The sequence below is a fragment of the Caretta caretta genome, chromosome 9 (assembly GCF_965140235.1).
Source record: "Caretta caretta isolate rCarCar2 chromosome 9, rCarCar1.hap1, whole genome shotgun sequence".
In the NCBI taxonomy this organism is placed as follows: Eukaryota; Metazoa; Chordata; order Testudines; family Cheloniidae; genus Caretta; species Caretta caretta.
The window spans coordinates 92,656,706-92,672,526 of NC_134214.1; the positions used below are offsets into that span (position 1 = coordinate 92,656,706).

General features: G+C 41.2%; 1 protein-coding gene across 4 annotated transcripts in view; it reads left to right on the forward strand.

Annotated features, from left to right (window-relative positions):
- Positions 1-15,821, forward strand: part of IDS (iduronate 2-sulfatase) — a 45,440-nt gene that overhangs the window by 827 nt on the left and 28,792 nt on the right. For 2 of the 4 annotated variants that reach the window (XM_048865011.2, XM_075132555.1), the window contains one exon: positions 13,045-13,118. In XM_048865011.2, the coding sequence (XP_048720968.1) occupies positions 13,091-13,118 (28 nt within the window). In that variant the 5' untranslated portion in view covers positions 13,045-13,090. Of the gene's footprint in view, positions 1-144; positions 185-11,189; positions 11,206-13,044; positions 13,119-15,821 lie in introns of those variants that run through there. The other 2 variants (XM_048865008.2, XM_075132554.1) reach the window with 2 other exon arrangements.

Consider the following 15,821-nt stretch of genomic DNA (forward strand, 5'->3'; position numbering starts at 1 on the left):
TTATATGAAATATGCTAGCTTTCATGGCCCATATTCCAATCCACACAGAGCTAGCTTTAGCATGTTAAGGCAGCCTGCAAAACAATACTTTGCTTGCCCCATTGATGCAATGTAATAATTTTCTGTCCACTCTTACATCCCTAGGCACAGGTCTGGCCTAAGGATTTTGGGGACTGCCAGCAAGGTAAATTCTTTAGATACTCTGCAGTTATAACTGAATCATTTTACAAAAGAAGTTTGTTTGTAAAATATTTTAATTCCCCAAACCTCCAGATACAGACGTGAGGCCCAGTGGCTTGTTCCTTTCAAACCTAGTGAATGGTTTACATCCATTTTATGTTGTCAGGGCTGTGCTCAAGGGAAAAGCCTATTAGAAATGTGTTTATACTTAATAAATGAAAGCTGATATTTTTCTTTCTATTTTTAGTTTCATCAAAATAGGGAGCCTGCTGCTGTGAACTTTGTGGATCTCCTTATTCTAAAGCAGTGGTTTTCAACCTTGTTGCATTTGAGGTTGAAACCCTAAAATGTTTCAAATGGAGATGTTGACCCCTTTGGAAATCTTAGACGTAGTCTGCGGCCCTGAGGTTGAAAACCACTGTTCAATGGTAACAACAACCTTTTGCGGAATCCTTAGATATAGTCTGCAGACCCCAGATTGAAAACCACTGCTGTAAAGTGCAGAGGGAAGCAGCACCATGGTAGTAATCATTCTTGGCATATATTTAGCACTTTTCCCCCATAGATCGCAAAGTATTTTACAAAGGTGGGTAAATATTATCTTGATTTTTACAGATGGAGACACTGAGGAACAGAGAAGTGGCTTATTTAGGGCTTGTACACACTAGCCTTTGTCGGTATAACTTATGTTGCTCAGGGGTGTGAAAAAGCTATCCTCCTGATGGATGTAAGTTACACCAACTTAATTACTAGTGTGGTAACCAGACCTTCTCCCGCCAACATAACTACCGCTGTGACAGGATCCCTGGTGTGCAGTCTGGGACTGTGGGACCACTGTGCCCCCTAAACTCTCTCCAGCCTGGGCTGTCTCTCACAACCCTTTGGCAGCAAACCCATGTGATCGCTCAGCACAACCGCATGTGGAGCTAGATTGCATGAGTGCTTCCAGAGCCACTCATGAATCACACTGAGAAAGGTACCAGAGCCAAGACCCCCCCACCCCCCAGCTCCCCGCACTGTATCTCAGGAATATACCATCTTGCACTGCTCAAGATGGGCAGTGCAGATTTATTAATGAGGTCACTACTTCATCAATGGAAAGTGGCTATACACCAGCCTTTGCAAAACCTGAGCAGATTTGCCAAACGCTTCATACAAACTCACTGGTAAAGATAAACAGTAAAACAAATGTATTGACTACAAAACATAGATATTAAGTGATAGGCAAAATGTCAGACTTAGTTACCAAAAGAAATAAAATATAAGCACTCAATCTAAACTCTCAACCCTATTAGACTGGGCAACAACTAGACTAAGTGGTTTTTTTCACCCCACTGGATATTGCCGTCCTTAATATACAGATTTGTCCGTTAAATTTGTGCCGGTCCCCTCTGTTGGAGTCTTCAGTCTTCTCAGTGTCTTTGTTGCTTGCAGCATAGGTGGGGGGCAGGAGGAAAGGCCCAGCATGTGGCCACTGTTTCTGTTTCATAACCTTAGTCCAACAGTGCTCGGGGAGCACAAGTCCAAGCATATTCTGGGGACATTGCTGAGTCTCCAGGCAAAGTTGAGCAATTCCCCTATGTGGCTTCATGCAGGTGAATCAATGAATTATAGCTCCCTTGCTGGACAATGGTTGTTGATGGGTTGTTTAACACCCCACCCAGATGTTGGTTACTTTCCTTGCTGTTGCCTCTGGGGAAATAATATCTGGCTGATTCCCCAATTTACAGCATGTTTTACTGTCAACCTTTCAACACAATTCTCCTAACTTCATATGCATTAGTGATATACATATATGGATAGAGAAATGACTTTCAGCAGATCATAACCTTTCCCCTGATACCTTACAAGGCATGCTTTATATGTAATGTCACAATTATATACAGATGAGGAATATGGGGGGTTACTGGGTGCTCTCCCAAGATACAGAATGTCACAACCGTGTCTCACAGAGGCGGATTTATTATGCTGACTGGAAAGCTCTCTCCCATCGGCAGAGAGTATCTGCAGTAGCAGCCCTGCAGCTGCACCGCTGTAGTGATTCTAGCGTAGACTAGCTCTTAATGTCACGCAGCAAGTCACCGACAGAGGAAAAACAGAACTCTGGTCTCAGTCTGGTGCTCTTTTCACTGGCCTATGCAATAGAGAGGAGGGGCAGTGTGGAGAAGAGAAGGCTGTGAAATAGCAGCATCCTGTTCCAGACTATACTGTCATCAATAGCCCTTCTCCTGCTGACTAACTGAGCTGAGATAGGGGTTTGGGTGTGGAGTGGAATAAGGGAAGGGCTGCTCCATCAGGCATGTTTTCCTCTTAGAATGACATAATCTGAGCTGGAATATCCTTTGGAAGTTAATGCTGCTCCCTACGCACGACCTTCCTCCCAACTAGTGTTCAGGGAGCTGGAATGCAGGTGGCAGATGGGAACACCGTGGCAGCACAGCAACTGAGACAGCTCTGATGCCAGGCCTGGGGAGCATGGATGTAAAGGGAATTTTTCACCATATATTTTTTTCCCTTCTGATCTCAGATCTATGGGAGGTTTGAAGACCGTATTCCCTTGCACCAGTGCCATCAGATCAGCCCCTCTCAAGGTAGCTAAGCTGCATGACTAGAAATACCATATGATTTTTGTAGTGTCATCCTCCCCCTCCCTTTAATATCTAAAGGGAATATGGGGTTCATGTTAAAAAATATTGTTGGCTTTCCAGTTATGAAGAACCTTAAGGTCATTGTAAAAATATTGCATTGGGGGCCTGCAGCTTTTAAAAGGGATGTATAATCAGCTTTGATCTTTAGAAATGACTTGTATTAAAAACAAAAACATAAATTTTAAAAATTCCATAACTTGGTTGTATTACTTAAAAAAGTAAGGGTCTTTGCCCCATGGATGGATTGTGGAATGTTTTGCTGTGTAAAATGCAGTGGAGACAAAATTGTAGACTAATGGAAGGAGGAGACAATGTTGTAGAATAATGCTTTTTATCAGACATGGCAAAAAGTCCAGAGGTCGTTTTAATAGACAAGACTTAGGTAATTGATAAGATTTTATAATTTAATTTGAAGAGCATTCAGTACCAATCCCCAGATCATCTTGCACATTGTACTGTATGAGAATTACATTTTACTTTCCCACCTGTACTGTAATCCTAAATCCCACATGGCCCTTCAGTTTACCTTATTTTCCTTCCCCCTACTCATAATAAGTCTTTCCAGTCTCCTCATGTTGTGTTCAGTCCCTGTGGGCTATGATGCAGCGTTGAAAGTAGTTATATACATTTTCTTCAAATTGAATGTGAGCTATCAGGTAAAATGAATTTTTATACCATTTCCTAGTGCTCTTGGGACAATTTGAAGGTAATAAGCAGCTTGTTACAAGACAGTAATTGTGGCTTTTTAGTACATTTGATCACTCATTCTTTCTGGAATAAAAATCCAAACCCCATTAATCCAACCCACAGTTGTAAGGACAAAAGTGTCATAAACCCCAATCCTGCAGTGAGCTGTTTGTGGACTGAGACCATATTTTGTAGGAAAAGTTTAGACTCTTACTATAAATCAAATATGCAATTGAAACTACTTTGTTGCTAATGGAGGAATGTATAGCTTTGTGAGGTAAGATAACACTGAATTACTAAAAACTTCGAACTAAGGCATAACTAGACCCCTAAAGTCCCAACCCTACAAGGTGATTCACAAGTGGGGACTCCTGTTGAAGCAGAAGGCAACTTATGGTAGGTGAGGAATTGCTACACAATCTTAAAAAATCAAACAAACATGCAGTTACATTGTATTATCTTTTAGGGATTTATGGGGCAGGGCCAGTGTTTACCCACACAGCCTTTTTCCATGTAGTCAAAAGTTTAATTTTTAGTAAACTTGGTCAAGAGAAGATGATGGAAGACTACAAAGCCAATGTTAAACTTCCTGCAGCTGAATTTATAATGTGACTCTACTCTGAAAAAGACTCCTGTAAAGATGGCATCATGGGGTTCCATATTTACTGTGTCTCAGTTCCAGGGCAAAGACCCACACAAGTGGAATAGGAATAGGATGGAGGTTCATTCATAGACTCTAGGGCCAGAAGGGACCATCATGATTTAGTCTGACCTCCCCAGTCCTACAAACACAGCATGTACTCATGTTAACTCATTTGAGTGGCCTCATAAGAGGCAATAAGACTATGCATATGTCAGGGGTCCCTCCCCACTCTGAACTAGGGTACAGATGTGGGGACCCGCATGAAAGACCCCCTAAGCTTATTTCTACCAGCTTAGGTTAAAAACTTTCCCAAGGCACAAATTCTTTGTTGTCCTTGGACGGGATTGCTACCACCACCAAGTGAGTTAGACAAAGATTCAGGAAAAGGACCACTTGGAGTTCCTGTTTCCTCAAAATATCCCCCCAAGACCCTTTACCCCCTTTCCTGGGGAGGCTTGAGAATAATATACCAACCAAACAAGGTGAGCACAGACCAGACCCTCGGGAGACTAAGGGGGGATATGATAGAGGTGTATAAAATCATGAGTGGTGTGGAGAGAGTGAATAAGGAAAAGTTATTTACTTGTTCCCATAATATAAGAAACAGGGGCCACCAAATGAAATTAATGGGTAGCAGGTTTAAAACAAATAAAAGGAAGTTCTTCACTCAGTGCACAGTCAACCTGTGGAACTCCTTGCCTGAGGAGGTTGTGAAGGCTAGGACTATAACAGGGTTTAAAAGAGAACTGGATAAATTCATGGAGGTTAAGTCCATTTATGGCTATTAGCCAGGATGGGTAAGGAATGGTGTCCCTAGCCTCTGTTTGTCAGAGGGTGGAGATGGATGGCAGGAGAGAGATCATTAGATCATTACCTGTTAAGTTCTCTCCCTTTGGGGCACCTGGCATTGGCCACTGTTGGTAGACAGGATACTGGGCTGGATGGACCTTTGGTCTGACCCAGTATGGCCGTTCTTATGTTCTTTAGGAGTCTAAAAACCAATGAGGTTTTTAAAAACAGAACTTTATTATAAAGAAAAAGTAAAAGAAGCACCTCTGTAAAATCAGGATGGAAGATAATTTTACAGGGTAATAAGATTTAAAACACAGAGGATTCCCCTCTAGGCAAAACTTTAAAGTTACAAAGAACAGGAATAAACCTCCCTCTTAGCATAGGGAAAATTCACAAGCTAAATCAAAAGATAATCTAATGCATTTCCTTGCTTTACTTACAATTTTTGTAATCTAGATGCTTATTTCAGGTAGGGTTTTAGGAGAGGGTTTTTTTTCTGCCCTGGTCTCTCTTTGTCCTGGAGAGAACAACAAAGAAAACACAAACAAAAAACCTCCCCCACAGATTTGAAAGGATCTTCTTCCCTTATTGGTCCTTTTGGTCAGGTGCCAACCAGGTTATTTGAGCTTCTTAACTCCTTACAGGTAAAGGAGGGATTTTATGCTACACTTAGCTGTATGTTTATGACAGCATATGTTGAAAGTTATGCATATGTCTTTGCAGAACCAGGATCTAGGTGTTACTTGTAACAATAGTAGGTTAAAAGTTGCCAGAAATAAATGTGGGGCCAGATGCTCAGTTGATGTATACCACTATGGACTTCAATGGAGCTACACTGATTGATGCCAGATGAGGATCTGGCATGTGACTTTTAAGTTAATATTGTCCCTTTAAAATTAACTCCTGAACTTTCTTTTGTATTTTGTGCCTGAATGCTGAATGGCTTGACTGGGCCCTAATGTTTCTCTAAATAGTTCCTCTTTGAAAAGGTAATGATTTATCTTTCTAATCAGAATATATCATAGCCCCTATTTTCTTGTGCAAATTTTTGCTTATAATTGTGTCTTTTCAGATAATGAAGAACATTTTAATTGTGAAAGCTGAGGAGATTTAAAAGATTGTTCACAGTAATTCTTTCCTGAAAAAGAGACTTTCAGTGGGAGGTTAGGATCCTTTTCCAAACAAAAGGTTCTGCTACTGTAATTTACCTTCAGTGTTTTTTGCTCTTGGAGAGATAAATGTGTTACCTCATTTTAGTTTTATTATACATGAAAGGACAAAGACTCATACTCGTGAGAAATGGAACATGGTTGAATCTTAGTGCGTGGTGGGTGAGATCATCTGTACCTGCTAATGACCTTTTCGCTGTTGAATCAGCATGAAGGAATTTTATACCATCCTTGAGCTTGCTGAGGGTAGCCAAAGCTTTGTAGATCAAAGTCCTGTATTGCTACATTCCCCCCTCCTCCCCCACACACACCCCTCCCCTAATTTATAAAATTTCTTCATTATCCAGGATTCTTAAAAAGGCGTTCAGCCCTGTGTTTTGGCTGTCACACTGTATCATGTATAGTATCAGAAGGGTCTACACTATGTGGAGTGAAATGACAAAACCTTGAGCTAGCATTATCCTTTTATATGATCTACAAGGAAAAGGACAAAACAGATAAATATAGTATCATTGGGAATCTTGTCTAGACTCTGCACCCTTCACAAATGTGACTTGGTTTTCCACTGCCATAAACCAATTGTTTGTTTGTTTTGCCTGGGCCATGAATAGATTACTGATAACAAAAGCACTGTATGTGTGAGACAAAAATTCAGGGTATGTTCAGAGGCTCAAAATAATTATTTATGAAGGATTTTACATTATTATGTTTTTCTCAAGATGTAGCCATGTTTTTATAATGAGCAGTCTGTGGACAATATTATTTTAAAAGCTACAATTAATTAATAGTAGCAAACGCATCCTTGCATTTCTAGGAAACAACCTACTTTAACAATTTATAAATGAATTAATTCTGTTCTAATTCTTATGTTACTTTCTGCTAAAGAACTTTGCAATTGTGAAACAATTAATATGATGCTGTGTGAAAAAATTTGCCATGCTTGAAACAACTTAAAAAACAGATTAATTACAAAACTCCTGGGTGCACAAGCGCACACACAGACACACAAACACACACAGCCAGTTGTTAAACATTTCTCTCTTTATTTTGCTCAGTTGGCTGAGTGCCACTTCTTCATGACTGATGTTTCTTACCAGATAAAATTTAGATCCAACCACCTATTAAATAATTATGGAAGTGTGATCTGTTGTTACAGCTTAAACTGGATGGTAAATACAGGTGACTAATCCATTTAGGAAAGACAGGTTGTGTCCTGCTATTCCAAAAGAGGAATTGTAGAGGATTTACAAGGGAGATCGCAGTAGCATTCTGATTTTCTGCCACACATGCTAGTCTGATGTTTAGAGAGTGATATCCCCAGAGAGGTGTGTGAAAAATGATGGTTGCATTGAATCAGGCAACAGGTCAGTACAGGCCAATGTTTCCTTATCAGAAATAACTCACTTTTCCAAAGCTTTTGGATTATGTTACTAATACTTTTCAGTTTAAGTATTAGTAACATAATCCAAATTAATTTTGACATTACTTTTAAAAATGGGTGTTTGGGGGGGGAAAATGTCTTTATAATGGTGGGTTGTTTTTTTTTAAAGAGTAGTAATGAATGTAAAAGAAAAGTAACCAAGATGTAGAATAGTTAGAATAGCTATTATGTATTTATTTAAGTTTTCTGCTGTAAAAAAGATTAAGCTGTTTTGGGGGAAGGGGCCATGACTAAACTTTAAAAAGTAGAAGCTTTCCAGGTGATTAGTCCTTAGAAGTTATTGCCAGCCCAGTTTGGGGAAAAAATCAATTGTTTATCAATCAGTTATGTTGTCAGAAGCTGGGAATGAGCAGCAGGGAATGGATTACTTGATGATTACCTGTTCTGTTCATTCCCTCTGGAGCACCTGGCATTGGCTACTGTCGGTAGACAGGTTTCAGAGTAACAGCCGTCTTAGTCTGTATTCGCAAAAAGAAAAGGAGTACTTGTGGCACCTTAGAGACTAACCAATTTATTTGAGCATAAGCTTTCATGAGCTACAGCTCACTTCATCGGATGCATACTGTGGAAACTGCAGAAGACGTTATATATATTATCATATACATTGTAAGGAGAGTGATCACTTTAGATAAGCTATTACCAGCAGGAGAGTGGGGTGGGAGGAGGTATTGTTTCATGGTCTCTGTGTATATAATGTCTTCTGCAGTTTCCACAGTATGCATCCGATGAAGTGAGCTGTAGCTCACGAAAGCTTATGCTCAAATAAATTGGTAGTCTCTCAGGTGCCACAAGTACTCCTTTTCTTTTTGTCGGTAGACAGGATACTAGGCTAGATGGACCATGACTCAGTATTGACCGTTCTTATTCTTGGAATCAGTTTTTGCATATATACAATATGAAATGTCTACTGAGTCCAGATTTGCATGTTATTTATGGAACAATGATCTAATGTAAATACACAGTATTGATGTTACCTCGTTACATGGATGTGGTTTTACATTGCTCTTTCACTGTGCAGTCCCAAAATTGCAGATTTTTTCAACTAAGAAACAATGGAAATACACACTGAAATAAGTCAAGAGTCTGACCAATATCTTCAAACCTGGATGCCTAAAGCTAGTCTCCTGTATCTGTATTTGGACACTAAATAAGTGGCCTGAATTTCAAAAGCACTAAGCTCCTAGCAGGTCCTACTGAAGTCAGCCCAGGACAATTAAATCCAAAAATTTACATCAATGTAATGTTGATGTTGTAATTTAAGTAATTCAAAAGTCAGGAAATACAAAAATGAATTGTGGCTCCGCTGATGTCTGGCAAAACTCCCACTGACTACAGTGAGGACAGGATTTCACCTCAAATTCTCATAGCAGCCTTAACTTGCCATGTTGGCTAGCCTCTCTTCATTTCATTGAGACAATGGGATTCACACTTACCTAAGAAATGCATTATCAAACCCATAGACTACTTTGGATTCAGTGTATCCCTTGATGTACAATGGTCCAAATTCTCTGAGATATTCACAAATAACTTAAAGGAGAGGTAGCTTGAATGTGTAAGTGAAATGTGGCTAAGATCACTATGAAAACTGTAACTTTGACATTTCCTCATACTGGAGTATTTAAAAGGAAAACTAAGGTTAATGTCACCTTTTGTATTTAAGTTCAATTTTTAATATTTTGATGTTCCTATTTATTATTTTATTTTTGCTTATTTGATGTAAAGGAATTTATTTCATACACTTCCTTCATCCACATTAAATAATACTGAGGATAGGACACTCAGAGACAGTGACTTGGTTTTCCTGCTAAGCTGGGCCAATTAAAACAAAACACATTTTAATGAAGCCAAATGCAAGGTTATATACCTCTAGGACCAAAGAATGTATGGCTGCTTGTGGGGACCATATTCTAGAAAGCCACAATTCTGAAAAGGATCCAGGGGTCAACAACTGAACATGAACTTGCAGTGCAATGCTGTGGCTAAACGGGCTAATGTGATTCTTGGATGTATTATAAACATGGGAGCAGTGAGTAGGATAGTGTATATATTGGTCTGACCAATACTGGAATATCTTGTCCAGTTCTGGTGTTTACATTTTTAAAAGAATGTTGAAAAATTGGAGTGGGGACAGTGAAGAGTTCAAAAGATGATCCAAGAGCTGGAAAAAATGCCTGACAGTGAGAGACTGAAAGAGTTTAATCTCTTCTAGCATATTACAAAGAAGATGTATAAGTACCTTCATGAGCAGAAAATGAGGTACTAAAGGGTGTTTTAACCTAATGGAGAAAGGCATAACAAATCAATGGCTAGAAGTTAAAACCAGACAAACTCAAATTAGAAATAAGGCACAACATTTTAACAGAGAAGATGATTAACCACTCGAACAAACTATCTTGGGATGTTGTGGATTCTTCATCTTCAAGTCAAGACTGGATGCCTGTCTGGAAAACATGCTCTTAGACAAGTTATTGGGTCAATACAGGAGTAACTGATGATCTAATGTTCCATTTTAGCGTTAAAAATTTATGGGCGTATGGACAGCGGTGGATATCATAGGCTGGGGGAGGCTGTTCCTTCCCAAAGAGCCTGGCGTGGCCCTGTGCACTCTCTGCCCTTAGGCCCCCTTCTGCAGTTCCCGGCGCTCTGCCCTGGCCCAGGCTGGTAAGGGCTGACCAGCCTGCCACAGGGACTCGGGGCTGCTGGCACTGGGGCCATGCTGCCCGCCTGGCACTCAGGCCACACTGCCCAGCTGCCAGGTGCTCTGGGTCTGAAGGTGCTGCAGTCGTGCTGCCCGATGCACCAGGACGTGGGTGCTATGTCCGTTCTGCCTGGCTATCCGGTGTACCAGGGCTGGGGGGGGCTATGGCTGTGCCATCTGGCGCGGGGGGGTCATGGTGGGGGTGCTCTGGGCTCCTTTGGGGGATAGGGAGGGGTGGGGTCTCAGGCGTAAGGGGAGGGGCCAGGGGCTAGCCTCTCCCAACGGCCAGGTCACCAGCCGCCCATGTATGAGTGCTACCTGTAGTTTTTAGCTAACCAATATTACACCACAAGTGGATGCTAGTAAGAAAAAAAACACCAATAATTTTAGATTGTAGTTTCTTTGAAAGGGTGGGAGATGCAGTACATGTGCAAGTTCTTCAGGTGCTGTTAATGGAGCTAAGGCAATTTAAATAAATGGGACTAGGCCAATTAACAGCAACTAAGGATCTAGACCAGTGATGCTCAACTCCCCACCCGTGGGCCGTTTGTGACACAATCAGCACACAGCTGTGGTCCATGTATGGCCCTGAGGAAGTCACAAGTAGTATATATATTGTTTGGATACGGCTCACGTAACACAGAGAGAGCTGTATATGTGGCCCACAATGGTAAACAGGTTGATTTAGACCCATATTTATATCTGACAATATGCATTATTATGATTTATGTTGTTTTTATTGAGTGCTACAGGAGTATGTAGCACTTGAAATCATTCATCCACTCCTGTGGATTTCCTGAAAAATGTCATACCATCTGCAGAGGTGCTGGAAAATTGCAGGTGCTATTCATGTTTCTTTGTCTCTATTGCATTTGTGCGGCTGCCAAGATACCCAACCACACATCAGGAAGCCCGGGTTTCTGCGGTACACCTTCAGCTCTGATGAGGTGGGTGGACATGGAAGGGGAAAAGAATGCAAGGATGGGGAACTAGAGAGAAAGAAGCAGGTGCAAGGCAAGGGTGGAGAAATTGCAAACAGCAGTGATGGAAGACAAGAGACAAGGAAAAGTTAAAGTGGGTGTCAGAAAGCATTGGCAACCACACAAGGCAGAAGAAAAGTGAGGAAAAAGAGAGTGAAAAAATGTACCATAATATGAGAAAAATAAATAGGAAAGGAAATTGGAAGACAAATAGCAACAACAGAAAGAGAATCTTAGCACTCACAGGGCTGGGAAAGGGGCAGGCTATAGGTTATTAACAGGACAGACAGCATCTTTGGATAGGATAGCCCACTCCTTTCCTAAGGCACGCAAAGAATTGCCAGAAGTGTTCCATCCATTTTTGATCTGAAAAGAAAGGTCTCAAAACGTCACTTGAAATGTTACAGTCTTGATTTGCATGGTGGTTTCCCAAAGGCCTTGTGTAACTTGTTTAGAAAAGAGAACAATCGTGCACAATGTAATTGGGCAAGACTAAATGACAGGAAAAGAGCTATTGCAAGACATAAAGCAACCAAGCAGCAGAGGCTGGTTGAGGATAATGCCCACAGATACTACCATAAAACAAAGCCAAAATAAAATTAACAAGAAATGATCTTAACTCGAGAATCGTTCATAATTTAAAAGTCCAGTAAAACAGCGCTCTGAACCTAAGAATATTCATGAAAGGCTGACAGAGTAAATCAACGAGATACTTCTTTCACAGTCAGGATGTTTGGCTGACTGCCCATGAGGTGAAATAGTTTCCCCAAGGGACAGAGCTAGAAAAGAAATCAGGAGATGCAGGAAAAATATGCTAGAAAGGAGCCAGCTCTGAAGCACATAGATCTTATCCTGTCTAGCCCAACCTGCATCTTCCTAAAGATCTTCACCTTTAGGGCAATGAAGCTGGTCACAACATTATTCTAAACAGGACCTAAAAAAACCCCAACCCCCCTAGGTAAACGTTCCCAAAATAAACATACAGAAAATTAGATGCCATTGATAGATCAGCTGATTTCCCCCTCCCCCCCTCTTTCCAGTTGGAGTCAGCAGCTGCTTTCATAGCCGACAAACATGTTTGCTGACATTCCCCCACTTGTAAAATGCCACGGGTGTCTCGGTCAGCATCAACAAAGCCAGACTCTGCAGCAGGGAAACTGCAGCCTGAGCTGAGAACAGGATCAAGCTTGCGGACCCTGTCAGGAAAGCAGCAGGACCTACAAGAGGGCTTCCAGACAAACGCAACAGGCTTTCTGAAGGGGTGGGTGTGTTTCTCATTTGTCTTGTGCTGCTGCATTCAGGTGAGGCTAGAAACCCCAGAGCAGCAGGCAGCAAGTACAGATCTGTTGTTTTGCAGACCCCAAGGCTCTGAGGTGCCCTATCTGAACCCAGACAACTGAGTGTGACCAATGGGGAGAAACCACCAGACTATGGGGACGTCTAGGTCTAGTGGCACATGGAGCTGGGGGTTCCCAGTGCTAGCAGGTCCCTGCAACCCCCCCCCAGTGTTGTACTGCAGGCGGGCCCAGTCCCTCCAAGGAGGAGGGTGGGCGTCGCGCATGCGCCGGTGGAAGCCCAGCGCTCTCCTGGGGTCCATGTAAGTTTGCTCCCAGGACTCTGGTCCCTTCTTTCCCAGCAGTGATGTTCTGGGCACATCGCTTCATCGGCTCCACCACGCTGCCGCTCTTCTCCCCCGCCTGGGGAGATGCGGTCACTGGTGTCTCCCGCGGCCCAGGCCGTCTTTGTGGCTCTCTTTCTCTTTGTCATTGTGTTAATTCTCTATGTGGTTCTCTGGTACATTTGCAGGGACGTCGACAGCGACTACATCTGAACACAGATCCAGTGGGATGGGATGAGCGCTGGGACCCGAGCCTGGCAAGGTAACGCATGCACAGAGGCATAGACAGCCTCTTGCTTTAGCTCAGGGTTGTGGAAAAGGGGGGTTATCTGCAAATAGGCAATTGCAGCATTTGTGATTTGAGAGCAATCGCTAGCTGAAAACCTCACCCCAAACAAACGTATTGTAATTGACAAGATATGGGTAAACAATACCCCTGAGATTTCACAGAAAAATAACAACCTTGGTTTGCTTCTTCCTGGCTAATGGTATTTTTTCCCTTCTTCTTTTTCCCCTTTGAACTATGAGATGCCTTTACCTGCTTTGATGCTGATTTAACACAAAAAGGCGTAACTTATTTAATACAAGTTTTTGTAAAGTGTGCAGTAACTTCTATTCACAATTCAGGGATTTCAGACTTAAGGGGCATTAACCAGAGCTGCTTTGGGGTGTGGTTGATACAGGATGTGTGTTAATTTCCTCTTGTCTGATTTGATTTTGTAAAAACAGAAAAATCCCATGCAGATCTCAAGTCGTTTGTGGAGGAAGGGGCTGATTCTAGCATAGTCTTGATCCATACAGTTAATTTGCAGGTTAGTTTAGTAACCTCAAAATTTGGCTGATTTATACCTTATCACTAATATATTTAGTCTTTCCCCACCCCTTCCATGGAGTACAATGCTGTGTAAACATCATCATCATCATAATAAATATTTTAAATACAGAAGAGATCATGGATTGTGGAGTTATTTTGTTGCTCAACGAACTTCACAGAAAAGAAAAATTAAATATAAAATAGTAGTTTCCATTGTTAAGGCAAAAACAGGTAGTCTCTTGTTTTATTCCATCTGGATTCCTTTTGGAGTTTCCTAATGATCTGATTATCCTTTCTCAGTCTGAGTGATAGTGGGAACAAGTGGCCACTTTCGGGGATAATTAATTGCTATAGCCTGATGAATTTTCTTTTGCTAAAATGTATTTTGAAGCTGCAATTTTATTAATAGTCTAAAAAGTTTTCTGTATAGCAATGCCCACTGTCAGTGATAGTCTGTTAAACTCAGGTGGCTGATATTGTCACACCTGAAATGCTATGGTCCATACACCTGTCATGACTTACATATAGAAGGCATATGTTTTAATTAACACAATGTTGTTTTTATTTTTTGGATTTCCCTGAGGAAATCTTGATAAACAGTTCCTTAAATTATTTTCCTTATTGATACTTTTAGCGCTTATACCAGAATAGGAATATTAAAATACCCCCCATGCAACCTTTAAAACCTATTATCCCTGTATTGCTAACCAAATGTATATGGTAAGTATCAGTTGGACTATATGTGTGCTTTCTGTTAACTGTATGCTTATGTGCTCTGCTGGATTGAGGCCAACATGTTCAGCAACTTGTAGGGGGCTGAACACTTTCTGGTCCCAATCCAGAGGGTTTCTAGCTTGAGCACCTCAAATTGATCTCAAATGCTGAGGTATAGCAGAAGAAGAAAGTTTCTGAGGAACTCAAGAATTAATTCATTTAGAACTTTATAAGTTAAAAACAACTCCTTAAATTTACCTGTAAATGGTTCAGAAAGTTGTGCAAAACATGGGGCATAGATGTCACTTTGTCTCATGAGACTGTGCTATTAATCAAGCAGCTCTGTTCTGCTGTAACTGTAGTTTCTGGATGATCTGAAGGTGTAATCACACACGGACCACACTGTACATACAGTAAGCCAGTCTGGAGACAACTAAAGGAAGCCATGTGAACATCACTCTTCAGGTCTTTTAAAGATCTTGGTAAGTTTCTCCATCAAAGGAAAGGAAGCAAGCTCCAGATATTTCAAATATTTTTTAAAAGGCAGAAAAATATTTATAATGCCATCTTTATACATCATAAAGGGCAAAACCAACTTAATTTTGTTCTTACTTTGCAGTTCACCTTTAAAAGTCCGTTCTAGGATCACAGAACTTACCTGTATGTTTCTGGTCTATTCCATGTAGAGAAGACTGGTGACCTCTGAAAGGGGGTAGACAAACTGATACATGATATACAAAGTAAAAACGGCCTTAAGTGATATGGAGCACAGACACCTGCCCTCTTTTCTACCAAATTTTTAACTTTTCAGTGGTGATAAGTCAGGTGACACCAGTTGGTGAAGGATAAAAAAAAAAAAAAAAGGGTCCAATGCCATGAAGTTAAATTTGAAACCCCTGCAACTCATACAGTGTGGAAGAAGTTTGTTTTTCCGCCTCAGATATGTTGCAAAACAATTTAAGGTTTGGAAAGCCCCAGACTTATCATAGAATCATAGAATATCAGGGTTGGAAGGGACCTCAGGAGGTCAACAAGTGCAACTCCCTGCTCAAAGCAGGACCAATCCCCAACTAAATCATCCCAGCTAGGGCTTTGTCAAGCCTGACCTTAATAACCTCTAAGGAAGGAGATTCCACCACCTCCCTAGGTAACCCATTCCAGTGCTTCAGTGAAAAAGTTTTTCCAAATATCCAACCTAAACCTCTCCCACTGCAACTTGACCCCACGAAGACATTAGTCATCATATGGCAACTTTCAGTGACACCAAGTGTGAGCTAAATTTGAGCAGGTGCATCTAGACTTGGTATGATCAATGCTTCATTATCAGTTCCATAGGCCATCTGGCCTTTGCTTTCCTCAGCTTTAAATTCAGAAGATGAGCCTAATCCTTAATTGAGCAAAATAAGCAAAGGTAAAAACTGAAAGTACAAACAGGAT